Raw genomic sequence first — 22,811 nt, forward strand, 5'->3', positions numbered from 1 at the left:
TTGAAATTTGATGAATATTAGGTAATATTTCACAAAGAAACAAATTCAAAAAACCTACAAATTATTTTATTTCAAAATTCAAGACTATCATCAAAAATTTGAAATTGAATAAATATTAGGTAATATTTCAAAAACTAATAAATTCAAGAAACCTGTAAATAATTTTATTTGAAAATTCAAGACTATCATCAAAAATTTGAAATTGATTAATATTTCAAAAACAAATAAATTCAAAAAACCTACAAATAATTTTATAGAGAATTTTAATTTAGAAAAATAAAAACTTTGGAAATGTTGATATAAAAAACAAATTTTTTTTCATTTGATTTTTATTTCAATAAAATATTGATTAAAATATACTTTGAAAACCCTTGCATTCTGAAATCTGAAGACAACGTGAATATTATATTTTCAGCTTCAAACTATAATAAAATCGACATGAGAGTTAAAAATAGAAAATAGTTTTTTTTCTCTGTTAAAATTTATATTCGTTATATTATTGTGCGCGTGTTTTTCCTTGAATGATGTTGATGAAATTGGAAGACTCGAAATTACGTAATAACTGTTGGGGCATCTCTACCAGTGCACTCCTTGAGTTTACTTAATTGCAACGCAATATCAACTAATGGCTTCAATATTTTTTGAGCGTCTTCAGTAAATGTCGATGGATCCGACTCATAACTCTCAATATAAACACGAATCGTTGCTCCTGAACTTCCAGTTCCAGAAAGTCGGTAAATTATTCTCGAACCGTCTTCAAATAAAATTCTCAAACCCTGAAGATAATTATTTTATTAGAAATTTTTCATTCCTCTGCTAATAATAATAATTATTATTATGATAATAATTATAAAAGCAAAATAATAAGAAATAAAATATTTCGAAAGTTTCGAAAAATTTACCTGCTTGTCAGCGACACTATTGTCAACCGGATCTTTATATGAATAATTATCGGCCTCCTTAACGATATATTCTTTTTTTTGAAAATTCAATTTCGCGCCTATAAATTGTGGCGCTTTGAATTTATCCTCAATATCCTTCATCATTTTATTCGCACCTTCGGCTTCACAATTTTCATAATCGTATCTAAAGAGACAAAATTTCGATTTTACTTTTAATTCTTTAATTTAGTTTTTAAGTCGGTTTTGATTTTAATTACTTTTTAATTTAATTTTTAAATTAATTAACTTTTAATTTAATTTTTAATTTAATTGTTAATTTGAGCTTTCGATATTTTTCTGTCAAGTTAGAAAGAAATGCGAACCTTGTAAAGAAATTTCTTCCATAAGTCTTCCAGTGATCCATCAGAATATCCTCCACGGATTTTCCCAAATTTGCAACGACACTCAGCCAAGCGAGTGCGGCCCAAATTCCATCTTTTTCGCGAATGTGATCGGAACCTGTTCCAAAACTTTCTTCGCCACACAATGATAGACGACCTGCATCCATTAAATTACCTAGAAAATGGAAAAAAATTGTTATGTACTTCTTATGAACTTAAAAATTAAACGACAATAAAATATTAAAATTGAAATATTAAAATTAAAATATTAAATATTAAAATTAAAATATTAAATATCAAATATTAAAATTGAAATATCAAATATTAAAATTGAAATACCAAATATTAAGTATTAAATATTAAATAGACGAGTAAATTAAATAGAAATATAACCAAAGTATTTCCATCCAGTTGGAACTTGAAAGCAATTAACTCCAGTTTTCGCAGCAACTCTGTCGACTGCCGCACCAGTTGGCATTGATCGAGCATAGCCCCGAATTCCCGTTTTTTTAAAATATGGAATCACATTTAAATTATTAGCCAACACAGCAAGCGAATCGGAAGGTGTGACGAAAAATGCTTTCTTGCCAATAATCTGCAATAAAAGAGAAATAAACAATTTCTTTTTTCTGCTTTTTTTCCTTGAAGAAATTCTACTAAATTAAATTTTACCATATTTCTATCTCCATCTCCATCGAATGCAGCACCAAAATCAAAGGTTCCATTTTTCACAGCATTCACTAAATCCGCCGCATAAGTTAAATTTGGATCTGGATGTAAACCTCCAAAATCTTCCAATGGCGTTGTATTTATCAAATTTGAACTCTTCACTCCCAATTCCTTTTCAAAAATTTCCTTCACATACGGCCCGGTTACTGCAAGAAAATATTTTTTAATTAAAAATTTTAAGTTCAGAAGTTAAAGTTTTAATTTTAAAAATTCTTTTACTTTTGTTCAAAATATAAATTTAAATTTACATTACTACATATAATTACTTAAATAATCTATACAATTCATAATCATTGTATTCCGATAATTTGTTCGCAGCTTAATACTAGTTGTTATTTGCTTTTTTGTCTTCTAACTTTTTGAATAATTTTTCTTTTCAAATATTTTCAATTTTAAAATTAATGTATTGAAAATTATTGAATTCATGCAAAGAATTTTATCAAAAAATTTTAGAATAATTGGATTCCTACCAAGAATTTGATTATTTATGAAAATAATTGAATTCTTGTGAAGAATTTTATTAAAATTTTTGATAATCCTAATTAAATTCTTTTAAAGAATTTCTTTGAATTTGTTTTTTAAAGTAATGGAATGTTTTTAATAATTTTCATTGAAAATTTTAAAAGTAATTGAATTTTATGAACAATTTCTTCCAAGTTATTAAAATAATCGTATTTCTTAATAATTGAAATTAATCATTTAATTATAGAATTTTAATAACATTTTTAGAAAATAATTAAATTGTTTTTAGAATTTTATTACAATTTTCTAAAATAATTTAATTCCTTCAAGGAATTTAGTTAAAATGTAGAAAATTGCAAAGAGTTTAGTATATAAAAGAAATAATTGATTTCTTTCCTGAAATTTTATTAAAATTTTGTTGAAAATATAAACAATAATAATTAATTATATACTTAATAAGTGAATTTTTTGAATTTTAATTATGAAATTATTCAAAAATTTATATTTGAAAATAAATAATTTTGTAATTTGCTAGTTTTTATTAAAGATATTAAGTCTATTTAAATATAAAATACTTATATTAATACCAAATATTTAATAAATTTTCCGTAAAAAAATTTACCTCCGTTCATGGAATTAATAAGAACTTCAAATGACGTTCGATCTGTGCTTCCGAGTAATAATTTCTTAATGCTGGAGAAATCGAAAATTTCCTTCATAAGATCAACGTAATCCTTGACAGAATCAATGATTTCGATGGTAAATGATCGTCCATCAACTTCTAAAGTTTGTGTTTGAATTTTATCAATATCAACAGAAATTTCGGGTATAATTTTATAATTTTTAATCGTTGTTGTCAATTCAAATATTTTATTTGTAACAGCATCGGGCGCTGGTCCACCATTTTCGCAATTATATTTTATTCCAAAATCGCCATTTGGTCCACCGGGATTGTGAGACGCTGTGAGAACAATGCCGCCCAGTGTTTTGTATTTTCGAATAATTGTCGATACTGCTGGAGTTGAGAGAATACCATTTTGTCCCACCAAAAGTTTTCCAACCTAAATTAATTATATTAAAGTCTTATTATTAAATTAATTAATTTTTGTATATTATTTATAATTTTTGTATTATTGTACATTATTTCTGTATTGTTATATATTATATAATTATGCATTTAATCGTTATATATTTAGTACATTTATTAGAAATTATGGAAAATATTTATCGTCTTTCTAATCAACAAAGCTGTGAAAGTTCACGAATTCTTAAAACGATTATGTCTTATCTCTTTCGTATTGTCAATAATTGACCTAAGTGACATGAGAGATAATGTATGAAAGATAAGAGTCTGTTTTTTGATAAATCTCACTCAGGATTATATACATTTTATTTATTTATTTTTTTAAATATAAAATCAATGAGTTTACATACCCCATTAGCGGCAGCAATTCGAATAATTTTTGCAACAACTTCTTTTCCATAAAATCGTCCATCGCCTCCAACGACTAATGTAGATCCTTGTAGTTGATTTCCCAGGGCATCAAAAATCGCCTGAATAAAATTCTCCGTATAATGTTTCTGTTGAAAAACACTTACAGCTTTTCGAAGTCCTGATGTGCCCGGTTTTTGTCCCTCAAAAACAACAGTTTCAACAACTGTACTTGCAACTTTGATCGACATTTTTCTTGTAAACAGTAAATTCACAACTTTTCAAGTCTTATATAATGGAAAATCATTTGTTCTTTAATTAAGAAAAAGTAAAAATCACTCCACTGTTTCCGATAAGACTTTTTAATGCATGCAAGGTTATTTCAAGGGCAAAACAGACATCTAGCAGACGACACAATTCACCACGAGGTTGTCGCCAGGGCTGGGAAGGTATTCGTTTCTTTTACCCCTATTTTTCTTTCTTTTGATTATTTATACCTACACAATTTCAGTATTAATGAAATAAAATTTAATTAATAAAATAAATTAAAGTAATTAATAAAAAAAAAGTAATTAATTAAACAAACAAATAACAATTAATAATATAATTTTTGAATATTCATCTTGTTCGACACTACAACGTGATAGGTCAACCAAATCGAGAAATCTGATTGGCTGTAACTTCAATCACGTGATATTCCATCAAACATGTGACATTTTTAGGATTTTTAGGTTATGTTCTTTGTTTATTAAATGATTATTATTAACTATATATGTTGAATAAGAAATTAAGCATTTAATTATTAAGTAGAAAATGTCTAAACAAATGAGAAATTGACTGATAACAATTAAATTTTATTACGTATTATCAATTTTTATTAGTTTATTATATTTATAAAGCAAAAATAGGTTTTATTGTTAGTGTACATAAGATGTTGTCAGTTATTAATCGTCAGTATTAAACAAATAAAGCTTATTTATTCAAACTTCAAGGTCAAGATTACCAAAGAATATTTGATTAATTCTGAAATATTTATTGAGCTTTTCTTCTTGTTATTCTTGAAAGAATTTTTCAATTATATCGAAAATTGAATGCTTCGTTTATTTTCATAGTATATCATTTTTAATATATAATAATAAAGATTCGAATTCGTAATGTTTTCTTCTTCGAGAATAGTGTTTGTGAATAAAAGGTAAGTAATTTTTGTAATTTGTTTTTAATAATTCTCAATTATTTCCTTTCGTTTTTTTTTCGAGGTCGAAGTGTTTTTGAAAAAGAGTCAAGTAACAAAAACTAAAGTGATTAATTTATTTATAAAATTTATCACCTATAAATTGTAGAAATTCAATGTTTTTGAAAAAACGTTTGTTTACGAATAATTTTATTTTAATTTAAAGAAAAAGAAACGTTCAAATCGTTCAAACACTTGTTTGATCTAACCTTCAATTGTTCTTTTTTGTTTACTGTTTTTGCAATAATGAAATTTCGTTATTGAGAAAAATTCTCTTGACACTTGTCAATCATTATTTTCTTGATAAAACTAACATTTTTTCCCCGTCATTTCAGGTTTTTGTTACAGTCAAGAAATGTTTTAAAACATTTTAAATGCGCTGCAAGTTACAAATCACAATCTCAGGAAAATAAAGACGACTGCAATTCATTTTTTGGAAGTGTAAACAATTATCAAAGGTATTTTGTCAGCAGTGCTATTACTCTATCTGCTTTAGGGGCCTATTATCTCTATAATTCAGAATTGAAAAAAGTATTTGCCTTAGAAAAAAATATATGCGGATCACGAAGAAATGATTTGCGAACATACACGGCAGAGGAGGTGGGTAAGCATGACAGTAAAAAAACAGGCATTTGGATATCGTACAAAGAAGGTGTTTACGATATCACGGATTTTGTCGATAAACATCCGGGGGGACCGAAAAAAATTATGATGGCTGCTGGCAGTTCAATTGAACCATTTTGGAATATATTTGCCAATCATCATCAAAATGATATTTATCAATTACTCGAGTCAATGAGAATTGGAAATCTTTCGCAGAAAGATGTTAATTTAGGGGAAAATAAAGCTGATGATCCTTATGCGAATGAGCCGAACAGGCATAAGGCTTTGATAATTAATGGACATAAACCATTTTGTGCAGAACCACCTTCTTCTTTACTTGTCGAGAGTTTCGAAACGCCCACGTGAGTTAATTCTTGAAATATTTATTCTATTATTTATTTTATTATTTCTTATTTTCAATTATAAATTTTTGAATTATTTCATAATCAAAATTTAGAAAATTCAATTATTAAGTACAAAATTAATTATTATTCTTTATATTCTCAAACACTTTAATATAATTCTTCGCGAGAATTCAATTATTTTTATAAACAATAAAATTTTTTTTTTAATTTTTAATAAAATTTTTCAAAAGAATTCAATTATTTTCTAAAATTTTTAAAAATCCTTCGAAACAATTCAATTATATTTAATATAATTTAAAAAATTTTTTTATAAAAGAATCCAATTTTTTAAAAACTTTTAATAAAATTTCACGAAAGAATTAAATTATTTTCTAAAATTTTAATAAATCCTTCGAAAAAATTTAACTATTTTTTTAAATAGTAAAATCTTTGCTAAAATTCAATTAGGTAAATTTTCAATAAAATTTCACCAAAGAATTTAATTATTTTTTAAAATTTTAATAAATCTTTCACAATTAAATTATTTTTTTAAATATAGTAAAATCTTTGGAAAATTTCAATTATTTTCAATAAAATTTCACGAAAGAATTCAATTTTTTTCTAATTTGTTATAACATCTTTCAAAAGAATTCAATTATTTCCATAAAAAATAATAAAATACTTTGCTAGAAATTCAATTATTTTCTCTACAATCTTAATAGAATTTCTTGAATGAATTCAATTATTGTCAAAGCTTTTAATAGCATCTATTCTTCGAGAAAATTAAATTATTTTGAATATTTTAATAAAATTCCTTAAATGAATTAAATTATTTTAGAAAATTGTAATAAAATTCTGAGAAGAATTTAATTATTTTCTAAAAATTGTAATAAAAATCAATAATTCAATTGTTTAATTTCAATTGTTAAGAAACAAAATTATTTTAAAAACTTAAAAGCAATTTTTCATAAAATTCAATTAATTGAAAATATTTACAAATAAAATTTATTTAAAAAGTTAGAAAACAAAAAAGCAAACAACTAATTTATTTTTGTTTTGTTGCAATTTCTCTTTCATTTCAGAGAATTGTTTTACGTGAGAAATCATTTGCCAGTTCCGGAAATCGATATAAATGATTACTCATTGGAATTGTCGATGGAGGACGTGACAAAAAAGACATTAAATTTAGAAGAATTGAAAAAATATCCAAAGTACAGTGTAACGAGTGCTATAATGTGCGGTGGTAATCGAAGATCGGAAATGGCTTCTGTATGATTGAGATCAAATATTCTTTCATTAAAAATAATTATTTACTGACATGAATTTGAATTGTATTTTTCTTTTTCAGGAGAAGCTCCTAAAAGGTCTCAGTTGGAGTGTCGGGGCAGTTGGAAATGCCACCTGGTCAGGAGCTAGACTTTGTGATGTTCTGAAAGATCTGAAAGTCGATGAAGAAAAATACAATCACGTTCAGGTTGTTTAAATATTCTATAAGAACAAATTTCAATTAGAATAAATTCAATTAAAAAAAATTAAATTAGAAAAATTTAATTCGTCTATTTAATATTATATTAAATTAAAATTTGGTTTGTTTTTTTCGGAAAAATAAATTCAGTTCGAAGGTTTGGATTACGATCCATCTGGTTCGCCTTATGGCTCGAGTATTCCAATTGGCAAAGCTCTAGATCCCAGATCGGATGTGATTCTTGCTTATGAAATGAATGGTGAAGCGATACCTCTCGATCATGGATTTCCAGTTCGAGTTATTGTTCCCGGAGTTGTTGGTGCGAGAAATGTTAAATGGCTAGGTGAGAAATTTGAAAAAATTTAATTTCTCTTTTATATTAATTTTATTCATTTGATTTTCTCTTTTATTTAATTTAATTTATTTCGTTTTCTCTTTTATTTAATTTTATTATTTTTTTTTCTTTTATGCTAATTAAAAAATATTTTAAATTGCTTATTGTGTTATCTATTCATATTTGTGTTTTAAATATTTTTCTTTGTAAGATTTCATGCGAAATTTTTTATTTATTCATTATTCGCAAAATTTTTATTCGAGAATAAATTTATATCTCTTTTATAGGAAAAATTATAATTTCGAAGGACGAAAGTCCTGCACAATGGCAGCAAGGCGACTACAAGGGCTTCTCACCTTCAACAACTTGGGAAACTGTCGATTTTTCAAAAGCTCCAGCCATTCAGGAAATGCCCGTTACATCAGCAATTTGCGTTCCCGAATCGGGAGAAAAAGTTTCCGTCAAGAATGGAAAAATTTCAGTGAAAGGTGCAAATAAAATTTCTCCCTTTAACACAAGTGAAAATTTGTAGTTTTAAATTAATTCAAATTATATTATAAATTATATTCAAATTGAAATTTAGATAAAAATTTTAAAAAAAAATTAAAATTTAGATAATAATTAATTGAAATTAATTAATTCATTGTAATTAAAGGCTACGCTTGGTCTGGAGGTGGGAAAAAAATCATCAGAGTCGATATAACGGCTGATAAAGGTGAAACTTGGCACACGGCCGATTTAATAGCAGAGGACCCAAAGGCAAAACCAGGACGTTATTACAGTTGGAGTCTATGGAGTTTAGAATTACCAGTTGATATCAAAAATAAGGAAATAGAAATCTGGGCAAAAGCCGTCGATTCCTCCTACAACGTTCAACCGGAAAGTTTCAAGAACATTTGGAATCTCCGAGGTTTTCTCTGCAATGCCTATCATAGAGTAAAAGTACAAATATAGAACAATTTTTTTTGGATTAAACAAAAAAGACTGATAAAGGTTAGTATTTATTTCATATCGAAATTTTTTATCTAGCCAAAAATAATTTACGTACAAAATTAAATCTTTAATATTATAATTTAATGAAAAATTCAATCATCAATTATATATAATTTTTTTTTAAAAAACAGTAACAAATATCACTAAAATTTACATTTTCTTGAAAAAGAATTTCTGTTACATAAAAAAAAGATTTCCTAAACAGTGGCGCGATTAGAAATTTTCTGTTGATTTATCGTCTGATTAAAGAAATCGAATAAAGTTTCTAAACCCACGTCATTATGTGTGGAATTATTTATATCGTGTAATTCGAAGAGTGGATCTGAATTTAATGCTAATTTACCGATAACAATTACGTAGGGAAATCCACATTTTCGGGAATAGATGAAGCGTTGGCCAATTGTTAAATGCGTTCTGTCATCAATTATAAAATCAATATTTGATTGAGATAATAGTTCACATATTTTTTCATTGTACTGTGATGCCACATCTTCTTTGCTGTTTTTCTGTAAAAGAAAATAATTTCCTTACATTAATTCAACTGAGCATTAATTACTAATTAATTTACTAATTTTTACTCTAATTAATTAATTATTAATTCAACTGAAAATTAATAATTTTTAATTAATAGTAATTCTTAATAGTAATAGTAATGATTACATAATAGTAATTATTACATACTAATAATTATTAAGAGTAATTAATTAATATAAATAGTATTTATTGAATGAAGAAAAAAATGCGCAACTAACTTTTGGTGGAATAACACAAACAGTATAAGGTGCTAGTGCAATTGGCCATCGAAGTTCTTGTTCTGTTGATAATACTTCAGCAGCTGAAGCAATTAGTCGAGTCATTCCGATACCATAACAACCCATCGATAATGGTGCTGTAGTATGATTTTCTTTATAAAGTGCTTTTAAAGTTTCTGAATATTTTGTCCCTAGAAAAAATGTGTGTCCAATCTGCAATTAAAAATAAAAGTGTAAATTAACCGAAAACGTTTCAAAACGAGTTTAATTTAGTTTTTTTCATCTACCTCTGCGGTTGTACTTTCGGAAAAGGCATTTTTACAACTAGGACATGTACTTTCATCGGTGGCATTTTTATTAATGTGATAATTACACTGCAAACAAGACAATACAACGTCTTCGCCAATTTCCGTAATATAATGATATTCATGCGATACTGTTCCCCCAATCATTCCAACAGATCCAATAGCTTTCGAGAAAGAAAATTATTAATTTTTACATTCTCATAAAAAATTAGAAGGTTTGAAGTTTTTAGTAAATTCATTAGCGAAATAAATTAAGAACTTTATATTTATTAATTTCGATGGTTATGAAATAAATTTTTATTTCTTTTGTATTCAAATTCAATTTTATTGAATGTTATTAATATCGCTAATTAATTCAGAAATTGCAGGCTTTTTCGTATTCAATTCCAATTTTATTGAATATATATTATTAATTTCAATAATTAATTAAGAAGTTTATATTTATCAACTAGTGCACAAAACTTAATATTTAATTTATTATTATTAAGCAAATTTCTTACAAAATCTTTTATTTTCAAATATAAACTTTAATTTTTGAATAATTAATATTCCAAATTTAAAAAATTTTAATAAAATTCTTCGCGAGAATTCAATTATTTTCATGATTAATAAAATTCTTCAGAACAATTCAATTATTTACATAAATATGTAATACAATTCTTCAGAAGAATTCAATTATTTTTACAACTAGTAACATTTTTTTCCGAAGTTCAATTATTTTCTAAAATTTTAATAAATTCTTGGAAACAATTCAATTATTTTCTCAAATAATAAAATTCTTTGCTAGGAATTTAATTGTTTTTATAAATAATAAAATTCTTTAAAAAAATTCAATTATTTTCTAAAATAATAAAATTCTTTAAAAAAAATTCAATTATTTCCATAAATAATAAAATTCTTTGAAAAAATTCAATTACTTTCTTCAATAATAAAATAATTTGAAAAAAAATCCAGTTATTTCAATAAATAATAAAATTCTTTGAAAAAATTCAATTATTTCCATAAGTAATAAAATATTTTGGTAGGAATTAAATTATTTTTTCTGCAATCTTAATAGAATGTCTTATTAAATATTAAATATAATTATTAACAAAATCGATTATTATTGTCAAAACTTTTAATAGTATATATTCTTCGAGAGAATTCAATTATTTTTAACATTTCAATAAAATTCCTTGAATTAATTAAAGTATTTTAAAAAAATTGTAAATTGTAAATTCTGAGAAGAATTTAATTATTTTCTAAAAATGTTAATGAACTTCGATAATCAAACGTTTTATTTCTATTATTAACGAACACGATTATTTTAAAAACTGGAAAGAAATTCTTCATAAAATTCAATTACCTTCAAAATTTCCAATTGAAATTATTAAAAATCTCCATTATTTTAAAAAAATTTAAAGAAATTCTTTAAAAGAATTTAATTACGATTTCCAATAATAATTTTAATAAAATTCTTTGAAGTAATTCAATTATTTTTATAGATTTTAATCAAATTGTTCGAGAAAATTCAATTATTGTCATAAATAATAAAATTTTTCGTAAGAATTCAATGTGGTATTTTCATAAATAATATAATTCTTCTTCAGAATTTAATGATTTTCAATAAATTAATTTTAAAATTGAAAATATTTAAAAATAAAATTTTTTTTAAAAATTAAGAATCAAAGAAACAAATAAACAAACAATAACTTTAAACTGCGAACAGATTACCGGAATACTAAGATTATGAATATAGATAATTTCGCCAATTAATCAATATAAATTTCTACCTTTTTTGTATTGAATTCCAATTTTATTGAATATATTATCATAGGCATGATTAACGATCTTATAAGTCTCCAGTGCTTGTGTCGATCCGATATCAAAAGTGTACAAATCCTTCATTATAAATTCTCTACTTCTCATAAAACCTAAACGTGGTTTCATTTCATCTCGCCATTTACTTGAAATTTGATACAATCTCAATGGTAGAGTTTTAGGTGAGATTGGTCCAACTTTAGATATAACATCTGTTATCGTTTCCTCATGTGTCTAAAATGATAATTAAATTTGTTAATCTTTCTATTTTTTTAAGTGACTTTAGTATTTAATTTTAAAAAAATTTATTACTAAATTTTATGACCTACTGGACTTAAAACATAGCTAGTATCATGTTTGTCACAAAGGGTGAATAATTCACGACCAGCTTCTTCAAATCGATTTGTTTTTTTCCACAATTTCTGCGACGATAATGCCGGTAGAAGAATTTTTTGAGCATCAATTTTCAATAATTCATTATCAATAATTGATGTCAATTTTTCCAATATTCGATATCCTAATGGTAGAAGCGCATACATTCCAGTATTACATTTGCTTATTATTCCAGTGTCAATCATATGCTAAATATTAAAGAATTTTAATTAAAAAAATATAAATTAACAGCTCATCAACAAGTTAAACTGATTCACAATTACAATTTATAATAATAATCTATATTAATAGTTTAATACTAATAAAGATGATGACAATCATAATTTATAGTCATAATTGTTTAAATAGTAAACCAATTAGAATTACAACAATTAGAATTGTACAGCGAATACAGAAACATAATTTACAGTATTTTTAGGTTATAATAACACATGTTTGAGAGAAAAAAACTCACTTTATAACTTTTGGAAAATTCCGTTTTTACCACTGGTGCATTTTTCTGTGGGATATTTAGTGGCTGAAAGAGTTTCGAAACTCTATGCCAATTATTGTATACGTTTTGAGACATTTCTTATAAAAACTGTTAATAAACAAAAAAAAATGTGATTGTAAACAATCAATATAGCAGACGACAAAAATATCAGCTGTTCTCAGCTGCGTGTTAACAATCTGCGCATTGCCAACATGTCAAAAAAAATTTAAAGACCAATGTTTTTTAGTCTATATTTACATTTACAATCTGTTTTGACAGATTGATATACGTTTTAAGGTTATTTTCAGCAAAATTTATTATAATTACAATGTTTATTCCTCCCACACGACAATTTATTTCATAAACGAAGATGAGTGGAAAGTTTTTGTATAGTATTGTAAATTAAATTATAAAAATAATCCATGGATTCGAGCATGCGACATTCCTGATTAAAAAAAAAGTAACACTTTCTATAAACGAAATGGAAGATAATAATCAGGTACCTGATAAGATTGATAAAAATTTCGAGGAATATTGTCAACAATTAGCTGAAAATTCCTGTGAGAATGAAGGTATAATAAAGTTGAAGTAAAATTGCTTTTTTAGTCTTAACGCTGTAGAATTTTGACACCAAAGACCAGATGTTATTAACAAAAATACTTTTATTGATTATATTTTCTTTATATTTAATTTTTAATAATAGCATTTGGACTTTCCTTTCTTTTCAGTTTGTAAAAAAAGAATTTTATTAATCAATTTTTAGAAATCAATACTCAAAGGGTTCCAGAAAATGAGGAATTTCATTCAGATGACGAGGAGAATGAAACAATATTCAAGAAAACGGATTCAATTCTGTTAAATTCCCTTTTTGGAGAGTCGAGAAATTTTTCGATTGACGAAATTTCGAATTCGGAAAGTATTCCAAAAGAAATACAAGATAACAGCGTTTTATTAGAGAAAGAAGATAAATCAATTTCGGAAGAAATAAATAATGATGATACAAAATCTGTCGATGATTCTTCGCCTATTAAGAATGTTTCTATTATTGAAAAGAGTGCAGAAAACTTTAATAATGATCTGCAAGTGATTCCCAAGAATCAAGGAACGAATTTAATAAACGAAAAGAGAAAATTAATTCCTGTTAGGAATTATCGACCAACTTTATCGGATGATAGTAAATTGGTTAAAATTTCTCTGCCTACAAATCCGATAAATTTAATGCAATCAAATGCACAGTTTCTGAATAAAAGTAAAAATTTCTTTCATTTTATCACCGAGAAATCATCGAATATTATGGAGAAAACATTATTGACACAAAATATTACCAATCGTTATAATTCTTTATTAAAACACACAGATTTTAATGTCAAGAAACAAATAGAAGAATCAAGTTCCGAATTTGTTTCGAATCCCAATAAAGAAATGAAAAAAACAACAGAAGAAGACGACAAACAAGAACAAAGTAACGAATTTAATAAACAAGAACAGAAAATTCAAAATTCAAATTCTTTGTGTTTTAAGGACGAATCCGATTTGTCTAAAACGACAAATGAATTAATTGATAATTCCTCCACGACTCCAGACGTGAAATTCGAAGAAAGTGAAAGAAGTCCTGAAGAAATTTCCCATCTTGAGAATTTTGGAGAAAAAATTCCCGATCCAAATACATTGAATCTTTCTCTATTAGAATCACAAGAAAATAGTCCAAGACAAACTTCGGAGGAGGATTCGGAAGCTGAGAGTTCAATGGATTCGGGGAGTTCAAAGAGTCATTACAATAAATATTTGGATTTATTAAAAAATGAAAATGAAAAATTAATCGATAAACTGTCGAAGAGCGAGGAAAAAAATCAAAATGATCCCATGAGAAATGAGGAAATAATTATCATGGAGAGGAGAATTGAAATCTTGACAAATGAATTGAAAAATGCTTTAGCAAATCAAGAAGCAACAAATAGGGAAATCAATATTGCTAATAAGGAACGAGAATGCATGGTCATGAAATACGCAGTCAGCGAAAAACAATTAATTGACGTGCAAAGGTAAAAAAAATCTACATTTGTAATTTTCGTTTAAAGTACAATTTAAATACTTTTCTTTAAAGTAGAATTAAAATTCTTTTCTTTCAAGTAAAATTAAATTTTTTTTCTAAAGTTCTCAACATTCAAATGAACACGAAATCTATTTATTTTTCCGTCAAATTAAATTTTCCCTAAATACAATAATTTAACTGTCAAGAGAATTAATTTTAATTTCTACTTTAATAGATTTTTTGTTTTTTAGAACATTAATTTTTTTTAATAAAAAAACGAGAAAGATTTGGGGCCTTTGGTCCTTTTGACCAAAGTCCACAAATCTTTCTCGTTTCTAGTTTAATGATTAATTTTAGTTTCAAAATGTAAAATTTATATTTTACAATCAGTAATTTATGAAAATATCTTGCAATAAAAAATACATCGTTCATTTGACAGTGAAAATAACTTGTGAATCATTTACTTCAAAAGTAATAATTAATTATTTTTTAGGGCCAGAGATTTAGCTGAGCGGAAATTAAAAGAAATATCACGGGATCACGAATTAATGCAAAGTAAATTGAGACAATCGCAAGGAGAGCGTTCGAGAATTTGCAATATTTTAGATAATAAATGCACTGAATTGGTTGAAGTTCAAAAACAAGTTGATCGATTAAAGGAGGATATAAACATGAAGGATGTGAAATTAAAATGGACTCAAAATAAGCTCAAAACGGAAATGGACCTACAAAAGGAAACACAACAAAAATTGGGAATCGCAACCGTATGAATTTTTTATAATTTTAATTTTACCGCAGGGGAAAAAATTTTATTCGAATATTTATTTTATTTAAAAAAAAAGAAACAAAGAGGGAAAAGAAACGAATTTTATAAAATAATTTTTTTTTTTTTTAGAATTTAGAACACTTTTAGAAAACTTTAGAATATATTTTTAAACTTAATTGAAAAAACTTAATTAAAATTTAATTTAAATCGAAAAACTAAAATTGCATGCTTTTTTGTTTCCTAACTTTTTTGATAATTTTTCTTTTTAAATAAACGTTTTGACTTTTAAAATTAATGTATTGAAAATCACTGAATTTTTGAGAGAAATTTAATCGAAAAATTTGGAAATAATTGAATTCTAGTGAAGAATTTTATTATTTTTGAAAATATCTAAATTTTTTCAAATAATAATTTTGTTAATAATTTTAATTGAAAATTTTGAAAGTATAATTGAGTTTCATGAAGAATTTCCTTCAAGTTTTTAAAATAAACGTATTTGTTAATAATTGTAATTAAACATATGATTATTGAATTTTATTAAGATTTTTTGAAAATAAACAAATTTTTCTCAGAATTTTATTACAATTTTTTTAAATAATTGACTTCAAGATAATCATGAAAATGTATTAAAATATTGACATTTATTCTTTCAAAAAATTTCTTTAAGATTTGAATAAAATCTATTTTGGTAATAATTGTAATTAATTATTTTGCAATTAAATTTTATTAAAATTCTTGATAATAAATTAAATTCTTTTGAACAATTTTATTAGAGCTTTCGTAAATATTAATAAAATTTTTTGAAGAATCTCTTTAAAAGTTTTTTGAAAATAATGTTTTTTTTTCCTAACAATTTTGATTGAAAATTTTGAAAATAATCCAATTTTACGAAAAATTTCATTCAACTTTTTTTATAATAATCGTGTCTGTTAATAAGTGTAATTAAAAATTTGATATCATAAAACAATTTATCAAAACTTTGATAATAAATAGTAAATAATTGAATTCTTTGAAAAAATTTTATTATAATCTTTAAAAATAAATGAATCTTTTCCAGAAACTTAATTAAAATTCTATTGAAAATAATTGAATTCCTGAGAAGAATTTCTTTATTTATAAAAAAATTTCATTCTTGTGAAGAATTTTACTATTTATAAAAATAATTGAATTCTTTCGAAAAATGTTATTAAAATTCTATTGAAAATAATTGAATTTTTTGTAAACAAATTGTATCAAATTTTTTCGACGAATTTGATTAAAATCTTTAGAAATAATTGCATTCCTGCGAAGAAATGTATTATTTCTGAAAATAATTGAATTTTCTCGAAGAATTTGATTAAAATATTTAAAAATAATTGAATACTATTAAAGGCTTTGGCAGTAATTCAATTCTTTCAAAAAAATTTTTTAATTTTCTGAATATAATCGATTAGTTAATAATTATATTTAATATTTAAGAAATTCTATTAAGATTGTAGAAAAAATAATTTAATTCTTAAAAAAGTATTTTATTATTTATGGAAATAATTGAATTTTTTTCAAAGAATTTTATTATTTATGAAAATAATTGAACTTCGCTAAAAGAATTTTACTATTTGTAAAAATAATTGAATTTTTCCGAAGAATTTTATTATTTAAGAAAATAATTGAGTTGTTTGGAAGAAACATTTGCTATGTTTTTTAATATTTTTCAAGAGAGAAAATAATAATTTGGTTTAATTATTAAAATGTTTGTTCCAAAGGCAAAAATAAATGAAGTGAAGGAAGAGAGTGAGTTGATTAAACGAGAAACACAAGAGACAATGCGCAAATTTCAACAGTCTGAGGAAAATAAAGCCGTCACTTTGGATCAACAATTGAAGGAACAACACGCTCAATTAATTTTAGAACGACACGTGACGGAGGATAAGGAAAATATAAGACTTCATTTGCAAAAAGAAGTCGAGTCTTTGAAGCACAGGCAACAAATTTTGATCGAAGAGAATAGTAATCTCAGTTTGAAACTACAAGATTTTGAGAATGATCGTTCATCCTACGAGAGCAGTTTGAGTAATTTAAAATCAATAGCCGATCAACGACAAAAGGAAATCGGTGAATTATCCTCCAAAGTGGCCGAATTGGAAACACTTAAAATTCAACTTCAGCAGTGAGTATCAAAGAAAGTTTTTTTTCCCTAAAAATTAAAAAGAAAAATTAAAAATGATAAAGAAAAGTTAAAAATTATAATAAGAAGAATTAAAAATTATATAAAAAAGTTAAAAATTATAAAGAAAAATTAAAAATTTCTAGAAAAATAAAAAAATTCTAAAATAAAAATTAAATAATTCTATAAAGAAAATTCTCCGATTAACAAATTTTCTTTTCCGCAATTTTCCAGCAAAGACCAATGTTTAGCGTCAATCGAGACAGAAATAAAACGTTATGTCGAGACGAATCAGGATCTTCAAAACGACATGGAATCGTGTAGGCTGCGAGAGAGTCAAATGCTCGAATTCACACAGAAACTTACAGATAAAAATGTACAACTTCAATCGGAATTAATTGCAATTGAGGCGAAAAATAAGCGTCTCGAACATGAACAGGGTCCATTGCATGAGCGTATCACTCAACTATTGAATAGTGTCAAAACATTGGAGTTGAATCTCGCTGCGGAGGAAAAAAAGCGAATCGAAGATTGTGAAATACTTGCTAAACATGTTGCAGAGCAGACAAAATTAGCGCAAAATTTATCGCAAAAACTCGAGGACAGCGAGGGAGAGAATACTGTTTTAAAAAGAAAACATCAACTTTCATTGAAAGAAATGACCAGGGAATTGCAACATTGTAGGAAACGATTGGAAATATTCGAGGCAGCATCTCCTGGCAGTTCTTTGGATCCAACGTCGAGAACTGGTTCCAGTACATCATTAAATACGGGTAAGAAAAATAAAAATAAAAATTAAGAATAATTTTTTTGAGACTTAATTTTTAATACGCTTTTTTGATTAAAGTAAAAATTGATTAAATCTAATTTCAATCTTAAAATTAATTTTCAATAAAATAAAATTACATTAGAATTAAAATTGCATTAGAATTAAATTACAATTGAATTAAAATTAAATTAAAATTACATTACAATTGAATTACGATTGAATTACAATTAAATTATAATTATAATTATAATTAAATTACAATCAAATTACAATTAAATTCAAACCAAACTGAAATTAAACTATTAGTAAAGTATTAATAAAAATATTGATAATGAAATATTTATTGAAATGTAGATAATTAAATATTAATTAATGAAGTGAATTAAATTAATAATATTGGTTTTTGCATATAGGAGAAACAGTAAACGGTGCCTTGTCGGATAACAGCAATAGTGCTGATCATTCAATTCAATCTGTAGATAGGCAATCATTAATAGAAAAAATAATCAAGTTGCAAAAGATAAATGTGAAAAAAGCAGAGAAAATAGACTTTCTGGAGGAGCATGTACAATCATTGGTGGCTGAATTACAAAAAAAGGCAAAAATAATTCAAAACTATATTCTTGTTGAAAATTTCGATGCCATGAGCACAAATGAAAGAGACAGAAATAAGGTGAGAAAATTAATCAATTTTTAATATAATAATTCAATATTTATTTTTAATTTTTGATAACATCTTCGAAAAAACTATAAATATATTTAAAATTTTTAAAATTTCGCAGTTTGAAGTTACTTATTAATTGTTTTTTTGTTTCCTAATTTTTTAAAATATTTTTTTTTTAAATGAATTAAATTTTAAATTTATTTATTTATTTAAATAGTAAACGGGACTGTGTCCTTTAAATTAATTAATTTATTATGTATCATTGAATTCTGAAGAAGAATTTGATCAAAAAATTTTTAAATAATTGAATTCTTTAGAAAAATTTCATTAAAATTCTATTGACAAGAAATTGAATTTTTTGTAAACAAATTAAATCAAATTTTTAGAAATAATTGTATTTCTGCGAAGAATTTTATTATATTTCTAAAAATAATTGAACTTTCTCGAAGAATTTAATTAAAAACCTAAAAAAATAATTGTAGATTCCTTGGAAGAATTTTATTATTTATGAAAATAATTGAATTCTTGCTAAGAATTTCTTTATTTTTTTTTGAAAATTATGTAGTTGGTAATTGATCAACATTTGACAATCTGTTTGTCACATTTGGTTTTTCGTTTTTTCTTAAAATTTCTTATTTCCTTCTCGCAATAGTCATTTTTATACTTCGGGTCACTTACGCTCTTTATAAATATTCTCAACTTTGCTTAGGAATCTTTAAATCAAAATTTTTTGAAAGGAAGTATTCACGGTAAGCGAAATGTATTCACCGTAACCCACCAATACGGTTTTGTCGCGAAAACGCATTCACCGAACGTCTCCACCAATACTTTTTCTGTATTTTTTTATCTTTATTTTTTTTTGAAAATTATGTAGTTTTTTTAAAAATAATTTTATTTGAAAATTTTGAAAATAAAAGTTTTTTTCAACTTTTTATAATAAAATAGTGTCGGTGAATAATTATAATTAAAATTTTGATTATTGAATTTTATTAAAATAATTAAATTAATTAATTATTAAAACGAAATTTTATTAAAATAATAATTTTAATTGAAAATGTTGAAAGTAATTGAATTTTTATGAATTCTTTCAAGTTTTTAAAATAAACATGCTTGTTATTGATTGAAATTAAACATTTAATTATTGAATTTTTTAAAGAATTTTTAGAAAATAATTAAATTCTTGTCAGAATTTTATTACAATTTTTTTAAATAATTTAATTTATTCAAGGAATTTTATTAAAATTATTGATAGAAAATTAAATTCTTTTAAACAATTTTATTAGACTTTTTGTAAATAATTGAATTCTTTTGAAGAATTTGTTTATGTTTTTGGGAAATAATGTAGTTTTTTTAATGATTTTAATTGAAAATTGAAAATTTTGAAAATAATTGAATTAATCAAAGAATTTTCTTCAACTTTTAGAAATAATCGTGTCTGTTAATAATTATAATTAAAATTTTGTTTAAACATTTTTTTTAATTATAATTAAAATTATATTAAAAATAATTGAATTCCTGAGAAGAATTGCATTATTTATAGAAATAATAAGTTAATTTTAATTGTAAATTATTAAAAAAATTTTTATTAGTTAATAGTAATATTTATTAATATTTGAGTTTATTAAGAAAATTATTACTATTGCTAATAACATTAGTATTAGTAGGTAATTATAATTAATAGTTATACAAATAATAGTAATTATTAATTAGAGTTACATAATAAATTGAAAAGAGTGTCGTTTAAATTAGCAATGTTTTACATTAAATAATAAAAATAATTTTTTAACTATTTTCACGCAAGCGTATCAAGAGTAAACGGAATTCAGTAAGTGGATAATTTTTTTTGAAAAAAGTATTATTAAACTAAAATGTACAATATTCTAGATAGCATTAAATTGAATAATTTTATTTAATTATTATATAAAAAATATTTAATATTCAAAAATAAAAAAATATTTAATTCGTATTATTAAGAAATAAAAATTAAATTCAGTTTGTTTGTAATATTTATAAGGCAATTTTTTCGCCTTAATTTAATTAATGAAGGAAAAAAATCTCATTAACAGGCAGAATTGGCAAAATACGGAGGAATAATGGCTTCAGTTTATAGTCACAAAGTGTCGGATGATCACATGACACTGGAACTTTCTCTCGAAATAAATCAAAAGTTGCAGACAGTATTAGAAGATACTTTACTGAAAAATATCACTTTAAAGGTAAGAATTTTTATCTAAAATTTTATTTGTTAAATTTTATTTATTTTACTTATTTATTTAATTTTATCTAAAATTATCTGAAAAATATAAGAACTAATTTAGTTTAATTTTCAATTTTAATTTAATTTTATTAAAGAGCATTAGATGCATTCTGATAATTAAAAATTCGTATTTATTTTTATTCTTCAAGGACAATATCGACACACTGGGAGAAGAAATCGCAAAGCTGACTATGCAAATTCAACAGAAACAAAATGCAAAGTAAAGATGAATAGTATTTGAAAGTATATAACTTACAATTTACCAGGTAAAGTATTAATTGTCAAAGGTGCTTTGATACTGTACTTAAAAAAAACAAGGGAAGACATTTAGGAAAAAAAAGACTTCTGAAAAGAAAGTATTTTTAAAACAGGGGAAATGGTTTTTTTTTCAAAACGATACTGGAACCTAATTATTGACGAGCAGAGAACAAGAAAGTTTAATTTTAGTTTTTTTCTTCCTTGCAACAAAGAATTAATTCTTTAAAGTTTGTACAAGTTTTTCTATAAAAGAAAAAAAGGGAATAGTTTTAAAATAGATTTATTTAAAAGAATTTTGAAATTTGTCTGAAAATTTTATAATTCACTTTATTGCATTTAGTTTGTTAATATAGTTTAACAAGGGAAGAATAATTTTTTCAGTTTATAATTATGGAATAATAATTATTTCAGTTTATCAATAACAATTATTTCAGTTTATTAATAATTTAATAGGGAATAATAATAATTTTTCTATGAATGAAAATTCATAGATTTTAAATTACCTTTTAAGTTTCTTGCCTTTTCTAGTCAAATTGTTAATATTGTTAACATTCACAATATTTGTTAAAAACCAATCAATTATATATTTTCACTTCGTTAATTTATACTAAAATCAAATATTTTATTTTTTCTTTAATTTAAGATTTCACTTTTAAATGTCAGGAAGATTTTCCATTTTTTAATAAGTACTTTTAAAACTTTTTTTTTAGTTTAAGAGCTAGAGTTTCTTTACAATAAATTTAATAATTAATAATTCTAGAAAAAATTTCGTTGCCAAATATTTTAATTTTTGAAAAAAACGTCCATTAACTAAAAAGAATTATAACTCAAGAATGGTAATTGTTTAATTTTGAATTAAAAGGGAAATAAATGCTTGAATGTTTGTACATATTGTACCTTCGAAAAGACGCATTTGCGTATTTTAATATAGAAAAAAAATGTATAAAAAGAACAGAAATATTTGTTATATTACAAGAAAAAGAAACAAAAATATATTATGTGTATGATGGTAAATGAAAAATATATGTATGTGTTATTCTTAATTTTTGGAATTAACAATTAAATTTAAATTTAGAAATAATTAATTTAATTTTTTAAATTTTTAATTTATTTCTGTAATAAATCCTTAAATATTTATTTTTAAAAACCTGTGAATTTTGTTAAAGCAATTGTAGTTAAGAAATAGAAATGATGCAAATTATTTCCTTATAATTTCATCAAACAAAATTTGTTATAAAAAACAAAATTTATTTGTTAATCATAATTAATAATTAATTTTAACAGTTTTTTTGTGACTAAAGAAACATTATTTTTTTCGGATATTT

At 23.9% G+C, this 22,811-nt stretch overlaps 4 protein-coding genes across 5 annotated transcripts; 2 read left to right on the top strand and 2 right to left on the bottom strand.

The window, feature by feature from the left end:
• Nucleotides 1–246: 246 nt before the first annotated feature.
• LOC122509518 (phosphoglucomutase) lies at nucleotides 247–4,316 on the bottom strand. Its single transcript, XM_043623656.1, has 7 exons — nucleotides 3,908–4,316; nucleotides 3,096–3,534; nucleotides 1,955–2,157; nucleotides 1,676–1,877; nucleotides 1,265–1,457; nucleotides 903–1,086; nucleotides 247–776 (listed from the first exon to the last, which is right to left on the bottom strand). Exons 1-7 carry the CDS (start codon nucleotides 4,154–4,156, stop codon nucleotides 552–554), a joined length of 1,695 nt encoding a protein of 564 aa, XP_043479591.1. The 5' UTR covers nucleotides 4,157–4,316; the 3' UTR covers nucleotides 247–551.
• Nucleotides 4,317–4,644: 328 nt separating this feature from the next.
• LOC122509521 (sulfite oxidase, mitochondrial) lies at nucleotides 4,645–8,994 on the top strand. The gene is made up of 7 exons (XM_043623659.1): nucleotides 4,645–5,097; nucleotides 5,472–6,101; nucleotides 7,166–7,352; nucleotides 7,432–7,557; nucleotides 7,699–7,891; nucleotides 8,170–8,370; nucleotides 8,538–8,994. The coding sequence occupies exons 1-7, from the start codon at nucleotides 5,060–5,062 to the stop codon at nucleotides 8,834–8,836; spliced, it is 1,674 nt and encodes a 557-aa protein (XP_043479594.1). The 5' UTR covers nucleotides 4,645–5,059; the 3' UTR covers nucleotides 8,837–8,994.
• On the bottom strand, nucleotides 8,871–12,837 carry LOC122509522 (probable proline--tRNA ligase, mitochondrial). Its single transcript, XM_043623660.1, has 6 exons — nucleotides 12,580–12,837; nucleotides 12,062–12,313; nucleotides 11,705–11,966; nucleotides 9,915–10,096; nucleotides 9,628–9,840; nucleotides 8,871–9,381 (listed from the first exon to the last, which is right to left on the bottom strand). Exons 1-6 carry the CDS (start codon nucleotides 12,691–12,693, stop codon nucleotides 9,073–9,075), a joined length of 1,332 nt encoding a protein of 443 aa, XP_043479595.1. The 5' UTR covers nucleotides 12,694–12,837; the 3' UTR covers nucleotides 8,871–9,072.
• A 24-nt stretch (nucleotides 12,838–12,861) lies between these two features.
• Nucleotides 12,862–22,075, top strand: LOC122509519 (coiled-coil domain-containing protein 186-like). Of its 2 annotated transcripts, XM_043623657.1 has the most exons (9): nucleotides 12,862–13,169; nucleotides 13,361–14,639; nucleotides 15,123–15,393; nucleotides 17,138–17,541; nucleotides 17,773–18,311; nucleotides 18,721–18,980; nucleotides 20,773–20,796; nucleotides 21,038–21,187; nucleotides 21,378–22,075. In XM_043623657.1, exons 1-9 carry the CDS (start codon nucleotides 13,079–13,081, stop codon nucleotides 21,450–21,452), a joined length of 3,093 nt encoding a protein of 1,030 aa, XP_043479592.1. In that variant the 5' UTR covers nucleotides 12,862–13,078; the 3' UTR covers nucleotides 21,453–22,075. The 2 variants fall into 2 exon arrangements, with proteins under 2 accessions (XP_043479592.1, XP_043479593.1); XM_043623658.1 differs by lacking the exon at nucleotides 20,773–20,796 and having other exon boundaries at nucleotides 12,863–13,169; nucleotides 21,378–22,074.
• Nucleotides 22,076–22,811: the final 736 nt, after the last annotated feature.

The sequence above is a fragment of the Leptopilina heterotoma genome, unplaced genomic scaffold, assembly GCF_015476425.1.
Source record: "Leptopilina heterotoma isolate Lh14 unplaced genomic scaffold, ASM1547642v1 Lhet_60, whole genome shotgun sequence".
In the NCBI taxonomy this organism is placed as follows: domain Eukaryota; kingdom Metazoa; phylum Arthropoda; class Insecta; order Hymenoptera; family Figitidae; genus Leptopilina; species Leptopilina heterotoma.

Bases quoted from the DNA above. Each gene is read 5' to 3' on its own strand.
- LOC122509518 (XM_043623656.1), bottom strand. From the start codon at position 4,156: ATGTCGATCAAAGTTGCAAGTACAGTTGTTGAAACTGTTGTTTTTGAG. The intron at 2,158-3,095 runs GTAAATTTTTTT...ATTTTCTTGCAG, and splicing joins TATTAATTCCATGAACGGAG to TAACCGGGCCGTATGTGAAG. The intron at 777-902 runs GTAAATTTTTCG...AATTATCTTCAG, and splicing joins ATAGTGTCGCTGACAAGCAG to GGTTTGAGAATTTTATTTGA.
- LOC122509521 (XM_043623659.1), top strand. From the start codon at position 5,060: ATGTTTTCTTCTTCGAGAATAGTGTTTGTGAATAAAAG. The intron at 7,353-7,431 runs GTATGATTGAGA...TTTCTTTTTCAG, and splicing joins GAAGATCGGAAATGGCTTCT to GAGAAGCTCCTAAAAGGTCT. The intron at 7,892-8,169 runs GTGAGAAATTTG...TCTCTTTTATAG, and splicing joins GAGAAATGTTAAATGGCTAG to GAAAAATTATAATTTCGAAG.
- LOC122509522 (XM_043623660.1), bottom strand. From the start codon at position 12,693: ATGTCTCAAAACGTATACAATAATTGGCATAGAGTTTCGAAACTCTTT. The intron at 12,314-12,579 runs GTGAGTTTTTTT...TTTAATATTTAG, and splicing joins AATTTTCCAAAAGTTATAAA to CATATGATTGACACTGGAAT. The intron at 10,097-11,704 runs GTAGAAATTTAT...CTTTCTCGAAAG, and splicing joins TGGAATTCAATACAAAAAAG to CTATTGGATCTGTTGGAATG.
- LOC122509519 (XM_043623657.1), top strand. From the start codon at position 13,079: ATGGAAGATAATAATCAGGTACCTGATAAGATTGATAAAAATTTCGAG. The intron at 13,170-13,360 runs GTATAATAAAGT...ATCAATTTTTAG, and splicing joins AAATTCCTGTGAGAATGAAG to AAATCAATACTCAAAGGGTT. The intron at 17,542-17,772 runs GTGAGTATCAAA...GCAATTTTCCAG, and splicing joins CTTAAAATTCAACTTCAGCA to CAAAGACCAATGTTTAGCGT.